The following is a 25,247-nucleotide window of genomic DNA, read 5'->3' as shown; positions in this document are numbered from 1 at the left end:
ATTTTGGTACAATTTTTTATAATTACTATCATGCCCTCAATTACGAAAAAATCTTTGTTGTATTTGGATAGTTACAACCATCCATTCAATTATGTATTATCTCATAGAAAAATTCTTTCTTAGTAGTTAAATTTGACACCCCGTCATTTAATACATACATATATGATATATACATGTCAATAAACTGGAAAAAGAGAACTTCTAAGCAATATTTTTCTTCAAATAAAAAATTTCAATTTTGCAACAGAAATTGGACAACCTTAAAATCTTGCAGAGGTAGATGTTCAAAACTACGGTTGAAAGTAAAGAACTCGAAATCGGTTGAAAGTAAAGAACTCGAAAACGGACGTGCTCGATTTTCCGGGATGTAATTTCACCATCTACATTTCAAGGTTGTCACAAAAAATACCAATAAAAACGTCAAATACATTTCAAATCGATACCGTTTATTTGAGCTGCAGAGACCCTTCTCTGTTTTCCCCTTTATCTCACTCAATTCATTTTCTTCTTCGAAAATTTTCCGAGTCCCGGAAGAATAAAAGGTCTGCATAGGAGCAAAACGAACATCATCTCACAAACAAAAACCGTAAATCCGATCCAAACGAAAACCGTTCTTCTCCAACTCCAAACAATTCTTTTCAAAGGTGGAAGACGAGATTTAATATCCATCGATGCGGAATAGATTTCAGGCACACCGGACCCCGTTTTGAACTCCGCCCTCGGCTCGAGAATCACCTTAAAACTCGATGTGGGCTCGTGTCCTTCCGCAAATTCTCCAATCACAATTTTCAAATATTGGACTTCGGATTGAAATCCGGTTATAAGTGGAACGCTCTTGAATAAGCTTTCGGCAAATCTGATTGGCTGGCTCTTGAAACGTAGCATCGTTGGATAACTCGATCCGAACGTCGGCTTACCGTTTGCAGAAAGGCTCTCTACTCTTACCTTCATAAATAAATAAAACATGAAAATAATTAATACAATAGGGAATAAAATACAAAACGAAAAAAATGAAGAAACTGATTAATTAGTAGGGTTATTTGCATTTGGCACCCTATGTTTTCTCTAATTGTCAAAAAACCCTCCTACAATTTAAGTTTTTAAGGGGTTGTGTGTTAAAATTATACATAATAAAGGGGGATTTTGTTAATATTTATAACGCGGCGAGTTTTTTAGCAATTCGATATAACACAGTATAATAAATGCAATAAATTCCCGAATAGTATTATTACCTGAAAAATCCCGAGTTTTCTGTTGTAATCAGATTCGGGCAATGTGAAGGAGATAGTAAGCTGCATTTTATGATCGAAAGGGATAGTGCGCTTGAGCATACTTTCTTCGGGAGATGAAGCTAATTTCACCAACGCAAAAGGGCTCGTTTTCGTGTAATCAAAGTTCAAGTTTTCGGTTCGAAGTATTGGCTCTTCGGTCAAATTTCTCATCACAAGACCACTTGCTAAAAATCCCAAAACCAACAACCCCAAGAGCACTAAAAACACATAGAACGAGCAGAAGAGCCCTTTACCAAATCTTATCGCCATTTTCATAACCGACCTCGGCGAATTAACCCTATTCCACACGAACGAAGCCACCCTCGCGTACAAAGCGCCGCATGCTCTCATCATCCCTTTCTTGACATCATCTCGGATCCGCGTTAGCGTACGAAAAGGGAACATCATAAGCATTAGCCAAAAGTGGAACACGCGAATGGGGAAAATCAAGAACCTGAAAAACAGGCGTATTTGAAAACCGACGAAATCGAGCGCCATCACCGTGAAAAAATCAACGATGTCGAAAGGGAAGTTCGCGAGTGTCGAGATGCACGCGGCGCTATTGTTGTTACGAGGAATGTATTTCATATCTTCGTTTTCTTCGTCATCGTCGTCGTCGTCGTAATCTTGATGAGGAGGAAGAAAAGTGGTTAGTAGCGCGGGGGAGTTTCGAGACATTAGCAACTTTTCGGCTCCGAGGAGTAGAGAGTGTTTGATCAAGTTGGAAAGAGAGTTTTGTGGGGTGATGAATTGAAGATCTTCTTTGCAATTGCAAAAGTCGTGGTTGTCATGATCTTGAACAAGCGTGTTTTCCATTTGATGAAATGATTATTAGGGTTTGGTATAGTTTTTGAAAGGAAAATTGCAAATAGAGAGTGTTTTTTTTTTCTTGAGAGAAATTTGGTATTAATTGATGGTTGAGTAGTAGTTCACTCAATTTGCACCTAAGAGGGTTTTTTATTTAATGTTTTTTTTCTCTCCTTATTGGGATGCTAAATACAAGTGGATTGTTTATAACTTGGCTGCAGAACCAACCAATATTTTTTTTTATTCTTTCAAAAAAAATAATAATAAAACAAAATAAAAAAAAAATTGGGTGAAAGTTTCTCAACATTATATATAAAATTATATAGTCACAAGCTAGTAGTAATTACGATTTTAAATTAGTTCACAATAATAACATGCACACTTCAATGTTCTAATAATCGGAGTAAAGCTGGGATTCAGTTGGTTTTTGTCCAGCAAGGCAGCAACCAACATTATCGATTATATTTTTAGATGAATAATAAGTTTTTAACCAATATATTGGATTAAGTCGAAAATTTCAACCAACACATCTATAATTGGTTGGTATATAGTTTCTAATATTATTAAAAGTTAGTTGGTCGATAATTATTAGTCAACCAACTAACTATATTAATAATATTTTAATAAAGTATTATTTTAATTTCTATTTTTTCAAAATTAATTTCTAAATTAAGTGTGTGATTTTGTAAGTGGTTATTGGCACTACCAATAGTTAGTATTTTAATATAAAAATCAACAAAGAAAACAAGTTGACATAAATATTCAACCAATTACATTATGTATTTATGCCTAAGCTGCCTTCTAAAAAAAGAACTCTTAAAAATTCCATCAATAGCAGAATTGTATTTTTTTTCGAGTTGCTATGAATTATTTTGATATAATTAATGATAGTGTGATGACATGAATAACATGCATATTTTTACTCCAAAATTTGTGGAATTTTTTTAAAATGAACTAGGTGGCGCGGCCGTATTCGGTTGCCAACCAACAACCGATTCATAAAGATTGATCGACACTGGCCGGTTTCTATTTAAAGCAAAATTAGTTGGTTAGAAAGAACGGTTTTTAGGCCGGTAATAAACAGATCCATCCGAATCCCAGCCCTAATTAATAGTATATTCCAATTCCAAGTTCCTAAATTAATGAGGACAAACATAAACGTAAGTAGAAGTGGTAATTGTGTTTCGGGTGTTGAAAGTTAATGTATAATGTTGTCAGATTTTAAGGATAAGTTATCCATCAGAATAACACACATCTCAATAAATTCCAGCTGGAATTTAATTTAATCTGAATTGGGATGAAAATGATGGGCTATTATTTCCCAGTGTGGGTTTTTCTTTTTCATCAGAAGGGGCATGTGGATTGGCACGCAATCCCGAGTTTTATCAATTTCATCCTATCTTTTAAACAAACTTATAAAAAAAAGACCATATAATAGTGGGCAAATTATATCTACTCCTCCTAGGTATGGACAAATTACAAAACATACCCTCTTATTTGGGTAATTTTAGTCACCTCATTATATATACTTCTATTTAACATTTGTAATTCGGTTATTTACGGAACTAAATCGTATATTCAGCTCGGTAAACGATATGAAATGTTGGCGTACCGAAATTTCAGTTCGATTTTACCGGTTTAACATCCCTAAATTTATCTCTTGAGGGGTTTTTTCGTAAAATATACATAGTTGAGGGAGTGACTGTAATTACCCAAATAAAATGACATTTTTGTAATTTAATCATAACTCAGGGGATGACCGTAATTTGCCCTATAATAATTATGTGGCTCTTGCAAAGAGTACTGAGAATGCAAGAAAAGGCAAGCTTTGGTTTGCCAAACTCTTGCAAAAACACTAGTTGTGTGTCCGGATTTCATGGGCACACAACTGTTAAGGCATGCATTGTTCTGGTGAAATACATTGAATAGTTTTAGGCTACACACAATCACATGCGATATTCCAAAAAATAGTTTTAGAAGACATTCCAAAAATGAAGAAAATAATAACTTAAACATATGACTTATAAAATTGGGCATCTATAATAAGAAGACGAAAAAAAGATACGAAGATGTCATTAGCATCGCAGAAAAATAAAAATTATTACAAAGATGTCATTAGGTCAATAACAATCTGATAGATTTGACATGAAAGTATATAGAGGAAATAAGGTGGAAAAAATAGGAGATTGAAAAAGAAAAGAAATAAATGCAGCAATTATGATCGTAGTAGCCGATATTAAGTGTGTACGTAATTATCAATAAGTCGTTAGAGTTTCTTAAGTCGCCCTAATTAACGTTTTCTTCTTTTATAAATGTATAGATATTATTCTTCACATTTCAAAAAAAAAATATATATTCATTACCTTTCTCATATTACATATTAGTACAATCTAAGCTCTATTTGTCTCCCATAACATCAACACTTGAAGATAAAAATAAAATAATAATAATAATTCACCAGAATCTATACATACACCAATCATATCAACATCTTCACAAGTCTGCATCAATAACAAACCAATAACTAAATCAAATCAAATCAAATCCAAATTTACAAAAAACTCGAAAAATCAAGGAATAAGCCTACTTGTTGAAGAATGATCATGACTTTCATCAATAGATACCGAAGAATCGACCCACGGCCCATCCAACGAGACACCTCTTTGTTCCCGACTACTATCCTCCTCGGACGACATTATAGTCGACGCACGCGTTTGGCTATCCTGCGACAATATTTCAAACGCCTTAAACCTCATCTCCTCGTTAGCGGTGTTCCCATGCTTGACAACTGGCGCTTGAACGGGGATTTTGCCCTCGAGCATGCTCACCACCGAAGACATTGAAGGTCTTAGAGTTGGCGAGGGATTAGCACACAAGAGAGCCAAGTTTAGCATTCGCAACGCCTCTTTCTTTGAGTAGTTTGTGCCTAGAATTGGATCGACGAGTTCTAGAAGATTCCCTTGCTCGTGTAGAACGTAAGCCTTCAAGAGAGAAAAAAAAAAAAGAAGACAAGTTCAATTTAATAAATAAAGACTCCATCACATTAAACTATGTAGTAACTTTGGACAATTTTGGTAATGTTTTGGGAGATTCGTAGTTTAAAACTCCATCAAATTAAAATTTAGGGATTAATTGAAAATTAATGTTTCCACGACAAATTAAAGACAACGAGGACATATTGAATAAAAGATGGTAACCGATGAAATTTAGGGATGGCATATGTTATAACTGAAATATTCAACGTCGTTTCAAGTTTACTCGTTTCGACTTGAAATGTGATTTTGACAAATTTTCCATCCGAATTTGGCAAAAATCAAAACATCAAATATGTAGTCCTTTGATTTGTCTTTCTAATACAACTTGAATCAGCTAGATTGGATGTCGGGTGAGAGAATTACGCATATGAGATAGAGTCCGAATCTCATAAGAATCAATTAGCCAATGTTAATTCATTAATGCATATCTCACTCATCCGACGTCCAGTCCAACTGATTCAAGTTGTATTAGAAAGCTACCTCAAAGGACTAAAAAATCCGTGCTTTAAATTTTGTCAAATTCAGACCGGAAAATGGTCAAAATCACATTTGAAGTCAAAATTGTACCAATTAAAATTGAAACGATAAGTGAATTAAAGAAGCTTACCCAATCAAGAAGGTAAACAAACTCCTCTTTCGGCCTATAATTAGTGTTACTTTTTCCACTGACGATTTCCAATGCAACAATCCCGAAACTGTACACATCTGCTTTGTCCGTCAAATATCCCCTCATAGCATACTCCGGAGCCATATAACCTCTACAAAAAAACGGAACGGTAAATAACGAAAACTTGTCACTTTTGTTACGCGGAACTATATATATATACGAAGACGACGTATATAGGAAATATTCTTACATAGTTCCAGCAATTCGTGTGCTAATATGCGTATTCTCTTCTTCGTCAAGCTTAGCCAAACCAAAGTCGGATATCTTCGCATTCAAATCTTTATCCAAAAGAACGTTTGTAGCTTTTATATCTCTATGCACAATCTTCAGCCTCGATTCCTCGTGCAGATAAGCAAGCCCTTTAGCTATTCCTATACATATCTTGTTTCTCGTCGGCCAATCAAGGTTCAATCTTTGGTCATCGCGACCTAAACAAAGAAACGGGAACATATAAGAATTCGACATTTAACTGATTTTTTTTAAAGAAATACAAAAAAGGGAAGTATTTACCGAAAAGTGCTCGAGCGAGAGAATTGTTCACGAGGTACTCGTAAATTAAGAGCAACTGATTTCCTTCAATACAACAGCCGAATAGTCGAACGAGGTTGTGATGTTGCAAGGCGGATATCATGCCTATCTCAGTCACAAATTCTCGATTTCCTTGTTTCGACTTAGACGATAGCTGCTTAACTGCGATTACTGTACCATCTGTGAGAACACCCTAAAAAGAAAATAATAATATAATTAATCGGAGAAATGCTACGTTTTATCTTACGTAAAAAAAAAATTAATATTTCCGTACCTTGTAGACGGGTCCGAAACCTCCTTCGCCAATTTTATTAGCAATGTCGAAATTATTTGTAGCAGCTTTTATCTGTCTTAGAGTAAAATAGCCCGTTTGTAGATCAAGTGCTCGAAGTTCTGTAATAAAAAGATCGAACAAAAAATAATTTAGTAACGGAGGTAATAATTTTCAAGTGCACTAAAAATGTTTTTTTTTTTTACCTTTATCTTCAAGATCTTTTTTACAAATACACCCTCCGAACCAAAGACCAGCTAAAACGAACAGCAACAAAACCACGACCGAAGAAACGACAATTCCAACAATAGCTCCAACAGATAGCCCACTTCCAGTACTAACCTTAAAATCTGAAAATAAAGACATAAATACCATGATTAGGCTCTGCTGTAATAAAGGAATGTAAAACACACACACACAGACATATATATATGTATATACATCATGAAATATACTTACTTGGTGTGATAGAAATTGCAGAAATCAAGGGTCCGTATACACCTCTATCGGGAATGGCAGTTGTACCTTTTCCACTCCAGTACAAGTGGATTTCCAAGGTACTACCATTTACGGGCACGTCAAATTCCCGAGTAATACCTCTTTTAAAACCATTAGCTTCCTTTGCAATATCAAAGTTCGGCAAAACCACTCGCCCCTACAAAAAGACGAAATTCCAATCGACATTCAGCATCGCCTACGGAAAAGAAAAACAGATACTATATATTTTTATATATATATATATATATATATATATATATATATATATATATATATATATATATATATATATATAAATTTTCAGTCCGCTTACTTGGATTGCTACATCGAATATTCTCCGACCAAGACCGGGAAAAGTGGAGTTATCGAAAAACATAATTTCGGCAAAATGGAGAAGAACTTTGTAACTACCCTGACGTAAGCAAAGTCCGTAGAATTTGAGAGAAGAAGGCGAAAGACGGGCGGTTTGGTAAATTTCGCTGTCGGAAGATACCATTGAAGAATCATTTGATGTTACGAAGATTCCGTCGGACTTTCCCATGTACATGCCTGTGCTGCTGAAAGCCCATCTATCGTTCGATCCGAAGTGAGATGAGCCTTGACCGATTAGATTCTCTTCGTATTCGTTTCCTTGGAAGTTAACTCTTCTTCCTCCGCAGTTTATGTACAGTGTGTGAACTGTAGAGATTAAATGGTGATTCGTCAGAAAAAAAAAATGAAAGATGGAATTTTTTTTTTTTTTTCCGTTTGTTATCGTTTGAAGAATCGAGGACTTACGGTTTGCGTTTCTTGGGCAACGGAGGTCTGGATACAAACACCACGAGTCTCGTCTATTAAACGAACGAGAGTTAGAATGGTTGCACACTATTGCCAAAAAAAAAAACGAAAAGACGAAAAAAGGGAAACACTCACGAGTTGCTTGAAGAAGTCGAATGGCTGGCGACTAAATTTCTGCAATTATAAATTATAGTTAAGTAGCTGTTGGTAAAATGTAAAAAGATTCAAATCGAATACTTAACAAATATATGTATATATATATATATATATATATATATATATATATATATATATATATATATATATATATATATATATATATATATATATATGTATATATATATATGATGTAAACTTACACATTGGAGAACTGGCAGCCAGCTGCGCGGGACTGTGTGAAGTTGTTGTACGATAGATCCCTGCAGTTGAGTTGATCATGAGTTCTTATAGTAAAGATTAATTTTTTTTATTTTTTGTTTTGAAATATAAAAAAAATACGGTATGCGAAAATAAAACGATAGAACGGATGGAAAATCGGATAATGTGTTGTTACAAGAGTTTGTGGGAAGTAAATAAATTCTTACATATTCTGTCGGCTGTCCAAAATCCAACCAGGAACTTCTCCGGTTAGTGAGTTGTGAGACAAAAACCTACCAAGCAAAACAATAACGACTATTAACCGGAAATCGAAGATCACGTAAAAAGTAAACGAATTTACGAAAGAACTATCCAAACATTTGATAAGAAATTGTTCGTAAATTAAGATACGTACATGAATCTGAGCCTCGTCAGACCCTGGAGTGTGCTCGGGATAATTCCGCTCAACTTGTTGAAACTTAAGTCTCTGCAGAGAATAATTCAAACACAATTTTTTTTTAACGAAAGGTAAATTGTTATATTTACTACTGTTGGTAAAATTTGAAGTCAGATAATAATGCTTGCTTAAACTCCGAAGAGGGGAATAAGTTGGAAAACGAACACTTACAGAACTCCTAGATTAACCATGTTTACTAAGTAAGGTGGAATCGAACCAATAATCGAGCAATTTCTTAATATCCTGCACCAAAATGACCAAACAATTTTATCAACATAAATAAGCGCACGAATAAGCGCACGATATATATATATATATATATATATATATATATATATATATATATATATATATATATATATATATATATATATATATATATATATATATATATATATATATACTTACAACTCCAACAGGGCTGTCGTGTTATCCAAACGAGGGAAATTTGAGCTTGGACCATTCAGATCAGATATCCTCCTAACGGTGGGAAATAATTAAAAAATAAATTAATAAATTTAAAAAAAAAAAGAGAGGGAATTGGTTAAAAAACGAACTTTTTAACACTATATTCATATAAACACTAGCACAATATTTGACTATTTGTTTTTGCTGTAAGAGAAAATTTTGACTTACAAACTTGTCAAGTTTGTCAACTGGGATATTGAATCGGGAATCGGGCCTTCCATTTCCGTGCCTTGCAAGTCACTGCATGCAAATAATAAACGGCATGAGAATTTTGTCGCATTTATATATATATATATATATATATATATATATATATATATATATATATATATATATATATATATATATATATATATATAGCATGAAAATACAAATGAAATGAAATTAAGAGCAGACTACTCACAGTCTTACAAGTCTGGTCCAGTTTCCTATAAAGTCCGGTATTTTTCCAGACATTGCGCTCCCGTCGATCCTACTGCACAAGTACGATAAAGTTACAATCTTTATCTAAAATTACGATTTCCCATAAATATTTTAGATTTAGATTCTTTTTACATACTGTTACTTACAAATCTGTCAAGTTCCTTAGATTGCCATACGAGATTGGTATCGTCCCGTTGAAATTATTCGCGGAAAGTAGGCTGCAGAGAGAGAAAAAAAAAAGTCAGATATCGACAACCTAATTTTATCTCGAAAACGATAATATTATTTCTCGATGGATATGATCAGCAATCTTACAGCCTCTTCAAGTTGCTCAAACTTCCTAGGTTTGCCGGAAGATTCCCTTCGAGCAGATTATCTTCCAAAACCCTGTCGTGATGATTCAAACAAACATAATTAGGCTCGACAGATAAAAAAAAAAACAGTTTTACGTAATATTAATAATCACTTACAGATCTTCTAGAGTGGCAATGTTTCCGATTTCAGCTGGGATTGTACCACTAATACGGTTTCCAATAAGAGACCTATTATAAATAAATAAATAAATAAAATATAATGTAAGTATATCCGTATGTAGAATATATGAACGGTTTGTAAGAGAAACAAGAAAATAACGTACAGTTGGACAAGTCGAAGCTGGCCGTATATTGCAGGAATTGTTCCGTTGAGGTAATTTCGAGACAAATCTCTGTAATAATAAAGCAATATTAAGTCAAGTCTTAAATTAAAAAAAAAAAAAAAAAACCCGCAACTTTCCGTTACTTACATCTGTTGCAAATGAGTAAGATTTGCAAATTCGACCGGCAAAGTTCCGGTCAAATTTAGACCCTTGAGCTCACTGCATGTGGCAAAAAACGGAGTATTAATTAATTACTAATCATATTGTTACAGATACGATTAATGCCTAAGTGTGTGTGTAAAGACGAGGCTTAACTCAATCAAAATAAAAGTCGAGAAAAAAGACGACGTACATGTTGGTTACATGGCATAGAGTGTTGTTATTAAAGGAACAATCGCAAGCGACGCCGCTGTATATTTGTCGGGCCCACGTAGTGTTGAATCCACTAGGTTCGGTGCATGAGCTTCGGCTTAGATTCCAGTAACTATTCTGCAGCTTCGACGAAATCGTTTCGAGAATTCGAACTGCAATTAAAAATGCATGGATTAGAAGTAGGAAGTATAGTGGATAACAAATGATTATTATCAAATTGAGTTCGACTCGATTAGAATAAAAAAATTAATAAATTACTCCCTCCGTTTCAAATTAACTATCGGACTGTCACTTTATAACTCCAATGGTGCATTAATTACCGGTTTCTTAGTTTTGCCGTTAAAAGAAAATTAATTGGCACGATATTGTTAGTCACGTTCTATATATTTTCTCGTAAAATATAATCCATCGCATAGTTATCAGTTTCCTTAAAACACGTGCGCGTACCTAAAACGAGTATATATCAAAATCAAACTACTCGAACTTGATTCGTCTTCGACTCGGTTAAAAATCATTCAGGCTCGAGACTCAACTTATAATTAAACCGAGCTCCAAGCACAACTTTTTAGACTCGTAACAATTAAAACAAAATGCAATTTCCTTAAACAGAACATCCAGACGCAATATCTCATTTCAAGATCTACAGGTAAATGCTAAACAATAAGAAAATACATTTTATATCTTTTCTAAGAACATCACAAAATTAAGAACTCGAAACGAAAATCAAGGGACAAGATTAATAAGGCCTTTTTAAAAAAAATTAAAATAAAAATCAACGAAAAGAACCCAAATTTAAGTTCTAATGTCAGTAGGGCTAACAACTAGGTGTGGAAATCGGACGGAATGGATCGGAAATGTTTTTTCCGGAAAATTTCCAATTTCTTTTAGAAGTAAAAAATGGGTTCCAATTTCGGTTACAGACAAATTGGAATTGGCAGAATTCGAAAATTTCATTCCAATTTTTATCCCTACTAACAGTAAATTAAGTAAAAGGCTTAATTAATGGCAAAGCAAGAAAACCCTTTTAGGCAATTTTCCTTTTTTGCCCCTTATCTGAATTTCTTACTTCAAAATCTAAGGAGAAAAAATAGTTTGGTTCAGAGAAGCATATACCTTCATCTTCAGACAGAAGTTGAGCAGCAGTTGTCAAAATCAAATTTGCACAGACACATGCAATAATTATTCTTTCCAAGAAATTCGCACTGTTGGAAGCCCTTTTTGCAAGAAACCCCATTAATTTTATTTTTCTTCCCCAAAAAAAAAAAAAAAAAAAAAAAAAGATGATCTTGGTTCAGTTCAGACAAAAATCAAAACCAAACTTTGTATCGTGCTCTGCCCAACTAATAATACACACACATATATCTCTGTGTGTGTATATATTTATAATATGTGTGTGTTCAGCGTTTAGGAATGTATTCAAAGAAATGTAGTTTACTTTATTACATAATAAAAGTAAAAAAAGAGCAGAAAAAAAACTATGTTCTGAAACAGGAAAGAAGAAGGGGGTAGTTAGCAATTAGCAGTAATGGCGGGAGGAAAAAAGAAAATAATTAAATAATTGGCAGTTGAAAAGTTAAATGATATCTGAAAGATGGAAACAAAGAAGAAGAAGATGACTGTGTTTGAATGGGTCAAATTTGTTGATCTCGTAAAGATGAAGAGGGAATCATTCATCAATTAAAATATTCTTTTGGCAAATATATTTGTTTTTTTTTTAATTATTATTATTATTATTATTTTGTTATTTTTTTAATGTATAAAATACAGGTATTTTGTGAGGGGTGGCTGCTGACATAAATGTTTGACGGCAACAGTTTGTTGAATTTTTCCATCATCTGTCCAAACCAAACACGGTCTTAGTTAATATTAAATTATTCCCTGGTTTTGTGTTTGTCTGATTGGTTGAATTCGGCATCCAAAGATTTTGTTTTGGATATTTTTTGTTTAGTTTAAGTTGCATTATTTAAAATATTGTATTTACAGGTGCAAATGGGTTTAAGCTAATTTAAATATTTAATAGTCTTGAAAATCGGACGAATCCGATCGAATAAGCACTTTTGGGAAAATTCTGGATTTTTTCGCAAGTGAAAAATCAATTCCAATTTTGTTCCATAAAATTGGAAAAGATTGGAAATTGGAATTTCGGAGATTGGAATGATAAAACTTATTCCAAAATCAGAAATTTTCGGGTCGGAATCGGCGGAAATTGAAAATTTTCAATTTTTTTTAGGCACTTATAATATAAAATGAATAATATTATTGATATTATAAATGTAATATTTGGAAAAAATATGATCAGAAATTGGAATCCCGTATATATTACAATTTCGATCGAAAAGAACTGGAATTGGATTTTCGGAATTTTGAATGAAAAATATTGTTTCAAAATCGAAAAAATTTGAATCGGAATCAGCAGAAATAAAAAATTTCATTCTAATTTCCACCTATATTAGTTAATAAAAAAAAGTACAAACAAAAAATATATTGTTATCCAAATTTGTGTGATATGATATATTATTTAATTAAGATAATTGGTGAGAATTTACGAGTGGGAGGGCTCGAGGTTGTTTCCCTTTCCTTTATCCAATAATAAAACATCAATATCAAAATTAAATTAAATTAAATTAAAAGTAACTGAGTCCCACTTGGACCAAATTAAATATTATATATATCTATAGTAATTGGTCCCATGGCACAATTGGGATTTAGGTACTATTTAATTGTGAATTAATTGAGTCAAACATTTAGCTCAATCGTCCTACAGCGAGGAAATTTCCGAACTTTGAGAATTATTTTATTTTATTTTATTTTAGAAAAAAATTATTTTGAGATAATAATTTAAAAATGAAAGAAATGTATATTTATATGTTAAGATAAGTTAAAATATAATGAAACAGTCAAATCATTTTTAAAAGTGTTGAAAATTTGAATTTTAGAATAATAATTTGAAAATTAAAGTGTATTAGTTTTTTTTCAGTGAATTTTTTTTAAAAGGTTAAACAAAACAACACGATTTTCATTTCGTGAAAAAAGAATAAAATTGTAATGAAAACATAACTAAACATTAAGGTAATGTTTGGATAAGTTTTCGTTTCACTTTTATTCCTTTCCCGAAACGAAATTGTGTTCGTTTAACTTTTCAAAAAAATTCAAAACAATTTCTGCAGTTTCTCTCTCCTCCAGAATTAATTTAAATGCTATATTAAAAAGAAAAAAATGTTGGGCGCTACAGTAAAAAGATGTTTTCACTATAAAACAAACAAATATCACTTTATTTTTTTAAGAAAATCTTCTAAAATAGCTTTTTACAAACATCTTTAAATATGATTTAATTGTTATAATTTATTTTATCTGATTTAAAATTATAAACAAACATTACTTACACTATCAAATTATATTCCCTCAAAGTATATTTCTCCAAAATATAATAAAAATAACTCCAAAAACCACTGCAAACATTATCGAAGAATCCAATTGAAGCAAACTTTGAGCATAAATCACTATTACTCCAATTAATTCACTTTTTGCTTACTTTCTGCCGGCCAGTTAAAATTTCGACGTTAATCATGCATGCATGCATATGTACTGTTGAATCATGGAATTATTATTGAACACAAAAAAAGAAAATAACATGTGATGTGACCAACAAAAAGTATGATCAAGTCGAAAATTTAGAATAATCAACATTCATGCATAATCAAATATTATACCTACTTTTTATAAAGTTAAAAATAACGCTTTTCACCAAATTTTGAATTTTTGACTGGTCAAATGATTTTATATAAATAACATTCACAATGAAACATAGTACTAAAACATATTAAATACATCAAAATAGGCAATATTGTGTTAGGTTCATATCATTGCACATTGGATCATAATCTTCAACAAAATTAATCTCTATAATAACTTTTTCTCTCTGATCTTTTTTTAATTGAATAACTCGAAACAGGGCCCTTGTATACCAGTCTTTTTTTTCACGATTGTGATGGTATTAGCTCTTGGGGGTATTCGAAATTGAGGGTATTTCGAAATTGAGTATACTAAAAGAAGATATAGATAATTTTTGATAAAAATGATGGACTATAGAAGGTTACACGGATTCGAGAGCAGTGCTTCCAATTTTTTTTTGAGATGTATCAACATAAAATAACACAAAATATATAAAAATTTCAATTAACATGATGATTTGGTGGTTCACTTCCTCCATGACTTGATGCCTATAGCAAATATATTTCATAATTTATAAATAAAAAAATAAAAAAATTTGAATGAACTAATGAATAAAAAAAGTAACTAAGACATTATGGATTTTATATTTAGGGGCCTCAAGATTAAGAAAATTGTAAAAATAGCTAAAAATGATCATTGTTTCTAAATTTATTTCAGAATTGAAGTTCCAACATATTAAATATTCCAAATTAAAAAAAAAAAAACAAAATACCAATATATAAAGTGTATATAAAGTGTATAATATAATTTTATTTTGTGGGGAAATATGCAATCCACCCCTCAAATGGAAAATATTATGAGTAAAACCCAATTGACTTTTAAGACTTTTGCACAAACTCACATCCCAAACTTAATTAGTGAAACCCCCTCAATTAAATATAATAAGACATAAGTACCCTTATTAACAATTTTTTATAATAAATCAAATATTTAATCACGATATATTTCCATAACCGTTTCCCTTTATTATAGGCGGACGTGATTCTCCTTGATATACATGTGTGATTTCAGTCGAGATTAGGTGAGAATAGAGATTTTGTCGCCGTTCAACCATTCTGTGTTCGTTGCCGGAGTTAAACTGTGTTTGAAGGTCAGAGGGTCTGCTTTAATTTTGTTGGTTTCGTAATTGGGGCTGGGTTGTAGTGTGTGTATTCAGATATGTGTGTATGTGTATTAGAACCGAAATTTCATTGTTTTTTTTGGGTAGTATTAATTGGTGTAAATGATCGTTACTGATTGAAAATTTTATACCGATTTACACAGAGTCACGTTGTGACTACTCTGTAAATTTTCTGTTCGTTTTGCGTTAATTGATACGCTAGTGTAATTTTATTGTAATTTGTTTTTTTGAGTTGCTTGATATGTTAGTGTAAGATTCAATGTGTTTGTTGTGGTTGAATTGAATTCACATAATATTATGTGATTTGTAATTACAGAGTAGTGCAGGTTTATTCACAGAAGTAGTCACATAGTAGTCACATTCTCATTTTTTTTTTGTACTGCTGCACATCATGTCGTCAACCTTGATGATTGTGTTGAAGTATGGATGCTCGTTTGGGGTGAAGATATGTCAGGGTTCCGAAGGGAGAGAAGATCAAACGGAAGATCAAGTGCAGTCGGTGCAACCGAATTGGATACCACAACAAGAAGACGTGTTCGATGGCCATTATTGGGGGTTGACAGTATTGATTGTTTTTCAGTTTTTAATTGTTTTTAAGGATTAAGTCTGGTTTTTTTTCTTCATGGATAAATTCATTTTCACTGTTTTTTTTTTTACACCAGAAGACATATGTAGTACTTTAACGTGAAATTATTTTGCTTAATGTTTTTATCTGAGTTTTTGATTGTATTATCTCCACATGTAATTTCATTACTAATGTTTCAAACTGTTTTGAGTGCTGTCATCTTGTAGTCATCTTCGTTAGTCATATTATTCAGTCATAGTCACATAGCAGTCATATTGCCTCTATATTGTTAAGCATATTGATTTGCTCACCGTAGTCATATAACAGTCATATATCGTCATTCATCTGTTATTCAAAATGTATTCAACTAATAGTCACATTCGTGCTGGGGTTTTGGTTATGTAAAGTAATTTTCCTTATACTGTATGTTGTTTCCCACTTTCATGTTCTACTGACATACAAGCATAGTCACGTAGTAGTCATATTCTCAACAATATCTTAATAATTTCGATTTTTTTTGACGGTTTTTAATTTAGGGGAAAACCAAATCTCTGTGTGTTATTCAAGACGATGCGGTTTTTTTTTTTTTTTTTTATTTGTTTTAGTTAGGAGCAGTTTTATTAGGGAAAGTAAATAATTAAACCTAATTAGCAGGATTAGGTGCCTAATTATTAGGGATTTGAAAATATTGGATAAATATAAAAAATAAACGTGACTTACTAGAGGGGTAAAAATGGAATTAAATATTTTAGGGGGTTTTCACAAAGAAAGAATTATGGTATGGACATATCACTAGTTTTTATCTATAGGAGGGGTGTATTGCTAATGACCCCTTATTTTATATATCAAATATTAGAAGCAACAAATTGAAAAGAAAAGACCCAATTTGTTATTCGTTTTAAGGCACATAATAGCTAATTAAGACAATCCTTATTTGTCGGCAAAACTCTTTCGACCACCATACTCAAGAAAATGAGTAAGGAAACAATGAAGTCATTTTCTTATTTCTTTTTTTCTTTTTTAATTAAAAGTCTCAATGGCAACAAATTTAAAAATAGTGGGATCGTATATTTGCCGTTGACTTATGCTTGTATCTTAAAAAATGATTTCATTTGACAGACCGTTACAATTCAGAGCTCCTCTTGTAGAAATCTGTACTTTAATTTCTATTAATATCCAACTTTACTTATCCAAAATATATATATATATATATATATATATATATATATATATATATATATATATATATATATATATAGGGGTCATTTGATATACACCCCTAGAATGGAAAATATATAGGGATAAGTCCACCCCTAAAATTCTTTCTTTGAGATACACCCCTGGAGAGGCAAAAGTACTATTGTGCCCTTAATTGTAATTTTCAGCAAACTGCATTCAGTATTTCACCCCTGCATTCAGCATTATAGCTAACTGCACTCCACACTTTTAGACCTGCATTTATCATTTTTTCAGATTTTTTAATAAAAAATTATAAATTTTTATTTTATTATTATTTTTTTATACGTACCCTTTTTTTGTATTTTTTTATTTTTTTTTATTTTTTAATTTTTAATTATTTTTATTTTTTTATTTTTAATTTTTTTAATTTTGTTTTTTTAACTTTTTTTTAATTTTTTTAATTTTTTTAATTTTTTAATTTTTTTTTAATTTTTAATTATTTAAATTTTATTTTTTAATTTTTAATTTACTGTATTGAATTTGACTACACATGACTATAGTATACCACAGTCATGTATAGTTATATGTAGCCATGTACTGTTTTTTTACCCCAAAGTTATGGTCGATCGATTATAAAAACCGTTGATTATATATATAAAAATTCATCTATACCAATAAAAAAATTCAAAATTTGATTCTTGATATTATAAATAATTTAATGCCTAACAAAAAAGTGAAAAAAAACACAATCATCAAGATCACTATTCATCAGAAAAACCATATAGCTTGTATATAAATATATATAACTACATGGAACTATACATAACTACAGTTATCTATACGACTAAATTTGACTCAAATCGCACTTGTCAACACGAGAACCGCTTGTTTTGAACAACGAACACAATCCACTCCGCAAAAACTTACTATATAGTAGTTCAAACACCAAAACCTGTGAAAAAACTTACTACATAGTAGTTCAAACACCAAGACCTGTGAAAAAGAAAAAGAGTTAAACAAACAACGAATTTTGGTTCAAATTTAAATGTGCACACACGCACTATCACCTACTGGTATACATAGATACTCCCCACATAACTCATACATGACTACATATGACTACATATGACTACATGACTACATAGTTTATATATAACTATATATTACTACATGTTACTACACCGTATATTACTGTATGTTACTACACGTGACTATATATTACTATATGTGACTACACCATATATTACTGTATGTTACTACACGTGACTATATATTACTATATGTGACTACACCATATATTACTGTATGTTACTACACGTGACTATATATTACTATATGTGACTACACCATATATTACTGTATGTTACTACACATAACTATACATGACTACACCATATATACATGTATGTGACTTTATTTGTCCCTTCAAGTACCTGACTTTGTTCTCCAGGCGATACGAGACAGCTTATATTATCAAAATCAAATTACAAACAGAGCATGCTAGTCATTATTCTTCGTATAACCAAAGGTCAAAGATCAAAGCAAGTTGAAGTGGAACATCATAGATAAAATAATAGTTGAAACACACGTAAAGTAGTCACTTATTTCATTCTCGATAAATAAAATATCAATATCATATTACCAACAAAATATTCTCATCACGAATCTACATATACTCCCAATTATAAAAAAAAGTAAACAAATCATTTGAGGACCAATAAACAGTGATTCAATATATTAAGAAGCACATTAAAATTCATTACCTTTTCTATGCCTTCAATGGATGAACAGTCAGTTTTGTCGCACCACCACCAGGAACAAGTTTCGAGTTTTTTTTTTTATTATTTTTCTTGCCACAACAATCGCATTTTATGTACAAGTCGACTCCTAAAATTAAACTCACAGCTTCACACAAAAAAAAAGAAAAAAAATTAAAACCAAAACTCAAAAAATAACTGCAAAATTCGATGATGGCTGTACAAAAAATACTTTGGTGAACTCAAAAAATACCTGCAAAATTCGAATTACATTACATGAAAAATACAAAAAAACAATGCAAAACACTTTATTGATAAATTTACTTTGGTGAACTATAGTCACATGTAGTTATGTCTTTTTATTACTACATATGAGTATATATGACTATATGTAGTCAACTATAGTCACATGTAGTTGTGTTCATTCTTGTTACTACATGTGACTATATATGACTACGTGTACATGACCACATGTGACTATATATGTATATATATAAAATTCATCTACACCACCAAAAAAGTTCACAAGTGAATCTATATAAAATGGTGAATAGAACAATGCGGTTGAAAAAGAAAATTATTACTTACCGTGCCAGCAGTTTAAGGAATCAATTATGCTTCGTTCTGCTTTGCTCTACTTTTCTCGATTGTCTCTGCCAAATGCTGCTCAAGGCATACATTATATATTATTAAAAAAGAAAAACAAGAAAATAGCAGAAAATTTTAAATGTATAAAAAAGAAGCCAAGTGTTCAAAGAATTAACCAAAAGATTAAAACTAATGTCCATAAAAATATTCTGAATAGAAAGCTGTGAAGGGGATAGTACAAAGCAGGTTGTGCTACGAAGTATAAAAAACAATTTGAAGTACCTGTTTTACCAAATAGTTTAAAGTATAACAAGAAGATCCAAATTCATATTGTTCTTCACCATTAAAATATTCAGAAATCGATTAAAATAATTAAGTAATTAATTAATCAATTAAACAGAGGATACACTAACCTGCCTCAGCACAACGCCACCATGGCGAGAGGGCTCTTCAATCTCAACAATGCGGGCGGTGGGGCCCACCTGCTTACCCTTCTCCTTCACTTTATCACCTTTCTTCTTCTTCGTCTCCTTTTAGCACCTTAACCGTGTAACTCCGTTCGATCGGACGGTGGCAATCGCCGCCCTTGCCCTTTCCCTTGATCTGAGCCGTACATTTGTAACTCTTCTCCAACACGTCACTCCCATCCTCGCCGCTCTTAATCCCCGCCGTCCATTTGTACTTCCGGTCTTCATCCGGCTTCTCAATCTCCGCCGTCCACGTGTATTTCCGCTCGCCGATCTGCTTCTTCTTTCTCGCCTTCTCCTCTTTCAGTAGGCGTTCGAAACCGATCTCCAATTCCGACACGCGATCGGAGATCGCCTGCAGGTACAGCTCGCTGGGTCCGACCCGGCGGGTCGAGGTCCGGAATGGGGTTTTCTCGAACCGGATCAGATCGGCGACTGCGTCGAATTCGAGAGGAAAGTGTGGGGGGTGGGAATATTCTAGAAGGTCGAAAGCGTGGTGAAACTCGTCATCAACAATGGGGGGTGGGGACGGCTGATAGAAGGTGTTGGGGGAAAGAAAAAAAAGCTAGGGTTTAGGGTTTTAAATTGTAATTAAAAGGGCAAAACGGGTATTTCGATTTGTCTAGGGGGGTCTATCAAATTAAGATTAGAATTTGGGTTTTTGACTAGGAAAGAAAAATCCATAGGACCTATTCATATATGTTTTCAAAATTAGGGGGTTATCCCACATTTCCCCATATATATATATACTCTGTTGACTAGTTTTTCCCCCTAAATTGGCCTTATAATATAGCCGACAGTGTTTTTTAAATTTATCTATTCTAAGTATGTAAAGAGCGATACATATCCTTCATTTTATTGACCTAATTAAATATACAATTTTTAGTTGAATAATGTGTCATAATTGCGATCATATCAATTTCATATACAAAGAGTTGACTTTCGACAATTTATATTTAATGGCTTATAAACATTGTTCTACAATGTACTATGTAATACGGAAATTTTAACTTGTTAACGTTTTTGCTTTTCGTGTTGAAGTTTTAACATGTGTTTCGTGTCGGACACTCGACGATATCTGCCAGATAGATACCTTACGGATTATTTCGCAATTTCTTAAAAGCTAGAAACATATTTGATTAGCTAATTTTCATATATTTTTGTTGCTTCCGTAATTATTTAAACGATTTAATGATCAATTGAAAATTGATAGTTGATAGTAAGATTATTTTGGATATGTTTGTATCAAAATCATAGTAGTTAAACTCGCGAGATACCGCGATATTTATCGCGAGACAGTACGGTCCCAATCAAAACAATACAACTTAATTTGTATCGTTCGTGCACAAATATCGATAAATATCGCGAGATATCGTATCGTATCTGTTGGGTTTCGGGCACGTGTACGCAGCGGAAAACAAAAATTTTATGCGATTTAAACGACTTTAAAGCACATAAGCACATGCCCGATAAATTAAATCAATTAATTGCGTACCTTTGCGCTTCCAGCGAAATTAAAAACAACATACATGCTAAATAATTTAACCGAATTTAAATCAATTAACATGCTCGCGTTTAAACCAACTAACATGCTCGCAACGATTAAAACGATTACACATAATCACATAAAATCATACGAAAGCAAACATGAATATTTTGTTTAAACGTAAACGAATCGAAACATGGGATTCGTGTGTTTACCTCTTGAAGCGTGAGGTAGGAGCGCTAAGCAAGTCGAGATTGCTACGGAAACCAATCCGTACAATCCGGGGCAGCAGCGGTGCAGCGGCAGCAGCGGCGAGACGGCCACGGTGGCGCGTGTATCTCACGCGCGGTCTTCGGGCGGCGCGTGGGGGTGCGTGCGGCTTCGGCTCGTATGCTGCTCCTCGATTCTTCGATCTTCGATCTTCCTCCTCTCGGATTTCACCTCGTATACTTCGATCTACTAAACACGTGGCACTAGACACGTAATAGTTAGAAAACGGAAGAAAAAGAGAAGGAAAGAAACTACCAAAGCAATCGGCCAATGAACGGCCGATTCCGGCAAGGTTCCGGCGACGGCGCCGGTGATGGCCGCGGGAGAGAGGCCGAGAGAGAGAGAGAGAGGTGAGCGGCTAGGGTTTTGATTAGGTCTTATTGTGTGTGTGCAAGGCCTATAAATCAAGTATTTATAGTCCCTTGCATAAAACCCTAACGGGCTTAAGTTGGACCGGGCCCAACAGCTTAAGCTCGTTAGTTCCTTTACTTGCTCGTCTCTCTCAATTCAATGATCGGAAAATTGCAACAATTACATTTTCGGAATCATTATAATATCCTCGTCATTACGAGTGCCAACTCTCATTTTCCAACTTTCCAAAAGTGGAAATCCTAGTTCAGTGCACTTTCTAAATTTGGAAACTTCCCGATTTAGAAAGTTCACTAACACGTCCGCCTATTCTTTTCCTTTTCTTATTCTCATTCATAATTCCAAATTACGAATGTTGGACCCAATCATATTGACTTCCAATCATGCAAAGATAAACATATTTTACCTTTGACCGTTTATTCAAAGATCTCATGTGCACGAGCAGTGTGACCCTCGATGGTTCAGGTGTAAGCTAGCCGTGGGCCCACAACCCTTTGTGGTCAAAACTCGTCCCTTAGAGTTACGATTAAGATGAAGCTCGTTTCACCTTAATCACCCAACGAATCAAGATTGGCGTCTAGCAACTACGCGTCATGATTCCCTAGATACAAATGAAGTGCCTGCAAGAACCTTCAGATATAGTTAACGTACAGTACGGTCCCTTCGATACATATGTCCCGATCGAACTAGAGGCATTGGTTCATCGAGACCTCTTTATATGTTCGATGACGGTGCGATCGTTCCGAGTGTTGTAATCGTCACGTGCATGACTTAGAGAATCGAATTCTCTAATCATCACTTAGTCAGCTGTGGCCAGAGACTTAGAATGATTACAAACTTTCAGAACACACAGGACATCCAAGACTATTCTAGCGATCGAATCCCCGACTACAATGCATAGACCTCCCACTAGATTTCGGACTGCACGAACACTGGCCCTTGGGATGGTCCTCGGTGGAACTCAGGGACAGGTCACGATACAGCTGGTCCTCTAGTGAAGTCACGGTGATGTCTAGGTCATAAGGACTAATGGTGTACAACTATACCATAGATATCTCTACTCGATTATTGAGAACCACTTAGAGATTTCTAGGGTGAGGGAGTTCAGTGAACTCGTCAACTTACGAGCACCCACTTATGCATGCCGATATCACAATACTGTTTACTGATGAGATGCTGCAGTACACATACACTAAGTGCTAGTCTTAATGGGAAAGGCCGATATCCTCATTGGTGGCGTAACCCTTCGACTAGGAACACGTTTAACAGTTATAATACTTAAGTAAATATCTCACGATCCTAACGATCAATTACTAGTACTTATAATAACTGTAAGGACTATATCTATTAGGGTTGTTCATGGCTCGGGTCGGTTGAATATCGGCCGATTATCGGCCCGACCCGACCAACCGACTATTGCAAAAATGTAAAACCATTATCGGCCCGACTATTATGGGTCGGGTAACGGTTGGCAACCGACTTTGTCGGTTGCCGAAATAGTTCGGTTCCAAATTATCGGCCACAGTAAATTAAAAAAAAAAAAGAAAAAAAAAAGAAAAAAAAAAAGAGGAAAATCAGATTTTTTGCTTAGCTTAATTAAAATTCATCCCCTAACAATTATAAAACTACATCCCAATCAAGTTTCAACATGTATCTCAAATTACAAACTTCAAATTCAAAAAACAATACAAAATACAAAAAAAAAAAAAAAAAATCCAGCAATAAAAATAAAAAGTCGGTTGGTCGGGTAATATCGGCCAACCGACTTTTCATCATATTAGAAACTATACCCGACCCAACTAACCATGGGTCGGTTAAAATTATTGGCCCGACCAGAGCGGGTCGGTTGGTGGGCAATTATCGGCCACAAAAGTCGGGCCGATAGTGGGTCGGTTGTCGGGTAAAACCGACCCATGAACAACCCTAATATCTATGCTTGTGACAAAGGGACAAAGATATAGAATGCCAAGGTGTTTTATCATTAATACGAATAAAGGTTCGTTTATTACAATAATAAATACGAAAGACCACAGCCACATGTTGGCTTGTTGGTCACCTACTCCAACAGTATCGCCATATCATGATACGATATTTACGATACTAGTCAAAATATTAAAAAAAAAAAAAAAAAAAGAAGGAAACGAAATATTCACATAATCATGGCCTGAAAAACGGATTTCAATATTATTTAATTTTTTATTTTTACATATATTAGGCCCAAGAAATGTAAACGCAAAGTTTGATATGATGAAAAAAGGGAAATGTCAAAGTTGAAGTCGATGAAGTTGAAGAGATTGATAAACATGATGATGAAGATACTCGTTTGAAATTGGTCGATGAAAAAGATTTAATCAATTTTGCAAATTATGAGTGATAGGATTCAAATTTAAACTTTGTTTATGTTATTTTATGAGCAATTATGACTTTTATCCTATTTTTGCAATATTGAAATTTGAAAAAATATAGATATATATATATATATATATATATATATATATATATATATATATATATATATATATATATATATATATATATATATATATATATATATATATATAAATGAACGGTTTGAATTTAAAATATTAAATTTTACCTGTTTATAATATTTTTATTATGTAGATTTATATATTTTATTATTTTTAATAGTTGGTTAAATATCTTACAATACGATAAAATAGACAGATGAAAATGATAAGCTGATACTTTCCGCTTCGATAGCCATGATCAAAATATCTAAAAAGAATTTGTATATAAATAAAAACGTATATATATCTATATAGAATATTTATAAATATGCTCCTATAATTTTAATATTTACACGTATTTCCCCAAGTTCTAGTATCCTCATTTTTTGAATATGTCGTTTTCTTGTGTCGATTTTCCCATTTTTCCGTATCACCGCTTCCGTTTCTGTGCTACATAGATGCCAATTCGTATTACATGTGATTTTTCCACAAGTCCTTATACAGTTATACTCAGTGACATTTAATTACATACTTTAGTTTTAATTTCACGCAAGATTATTCTATGTCATTTTGAATTTGGTCAATCAAATATCTTACTAGCCACTATTTTATTTTTATCATTTAAATGCATCGAACCCCGAGAAACACATGTTTGTTCAAGTTTATTAGAATTAATTT

General features: G+C 32.9%; 2 protein-coding genes and 1 long non-coding RNA gene across 5 annotated transcripts; all 3 read right to left on the bottom strand.

Annotated features, from left to right (window-relative positions):
* Positions 1–492: 492 nt before the first annotated feature.
* LOC105966759 (seipin-3) lies at positions 493–2,316 on the bottom strand. The gene is made up of 2 exons (XM_012991340.2): positions 1,233–2,316; positions 493–945 (listed from the first exon to the last, which is right to left on the bottom strand). The coding sequence occupies exons 1-2, from the start codon at positions 2,085–2,087 to the stop codon at positions 493–495; spliced, it is 1,308 nt and encodes a 435-aa protein (XP_012846794.2). The 5' UTR covers positions 2,088–2,316.
* Positions 2,317–4,413: 2,097 nt separating this feature from the next.
* LOC105966760 (putative LRR receptor-like serine/threonine-protein kinase At1g53440) lies at positions 4,414–12,263 on the bottom strand. 2 transcript variants are annotated; one of them, XM_088811683.1, is made up of 25 exons: positions 11,682–12,263; positions 10,549–10,720; positions 10,344–10,415; positions 10,197–10,265; positions 10,030–10,101; positions 9,875–9,946; positions 9,706–9,777; positions 9,540–9,611; positions 9,305–9,376; positions 9,077–9,148; positions 8,840–8,911; positions 8,627–8,698; positions 8,439–8,504; positions 8,214–8,273; positions 7,990–8,028; positions 7,855–7,907; positions 7,391–7,755; positions 7,039–7,234; positions 6,786–6,929; positions 6,583–6,701; positions 6,291–6,501; positions 5,971–6,208; positions 5,721–5,871; positions 4,666–5,059; positions 4,414–4,579 (listed from the first exon to the last, which is right to left on the bottom strand). In XM_088811683.1, the coding sequence occupies exons 1-25, from the start codon at positions 11,800–11,802 to the stop codon at positions 4,572–4,574; spliced, it is 3,054 nt and encodes a 1,017-aa protein (XP_088667809.1). In that variant the 5' UTR covers positions 11,803–12,263; the 3' UTR covers positions 4,414–4,571. The 2 variants fall into 2 exon arrangements, with proteins under 2 accessions (XP_088667809.1, XP_088667808.1); XM_088811682.1 differs by having other exon boundaries at positions 4,414–5,059.
* A 5,576-nt stretch (positions 12,264–17,839) lies between these two features.
* LOC105971309 (uncharacterized) lies at positions 17,840–20,711 on the bottom strand. Of its 2 annotated transcripts, none has more exons than XR_016029043.1 (4): positions 19,923–20,711; positions 19,510–19,584; positions 18,928–19,174; positions 17,840–18,157 (listed from the first exon to the last, which is right to left on the bottom strand). It is a non-coding gene; the product is annotated as an uncharacterized LOC105971309 (long non-coding RNA). The 2 variants fall into 2 exon arrangements; XR_016029042.1 differs by having other exon boundaries at positions 18,928–19,069.
* Positions 20,712–25,247: the final 4,536 nt, after the last annotated feature.

Source organism: Erythranthe guttata, chromosome 13, assembly GCF_056151865.1.
Source record: "Erythranthe guttata isolate IM_541 chromosome 13, IM_541, whole genome shotgun sequence".
In the NCBI taxonomy this organism is placed as follows: domain Eukaryota; kingdom Viridiplantae; phylum Streptophyta; class Magnoliopsida; order Lamiales; family Phrymaceae; genus Erythranthe; species Erythranthe guttata.
This window is presented reverse-complemented; position numbering and strand designations above follow the sequence as displayed.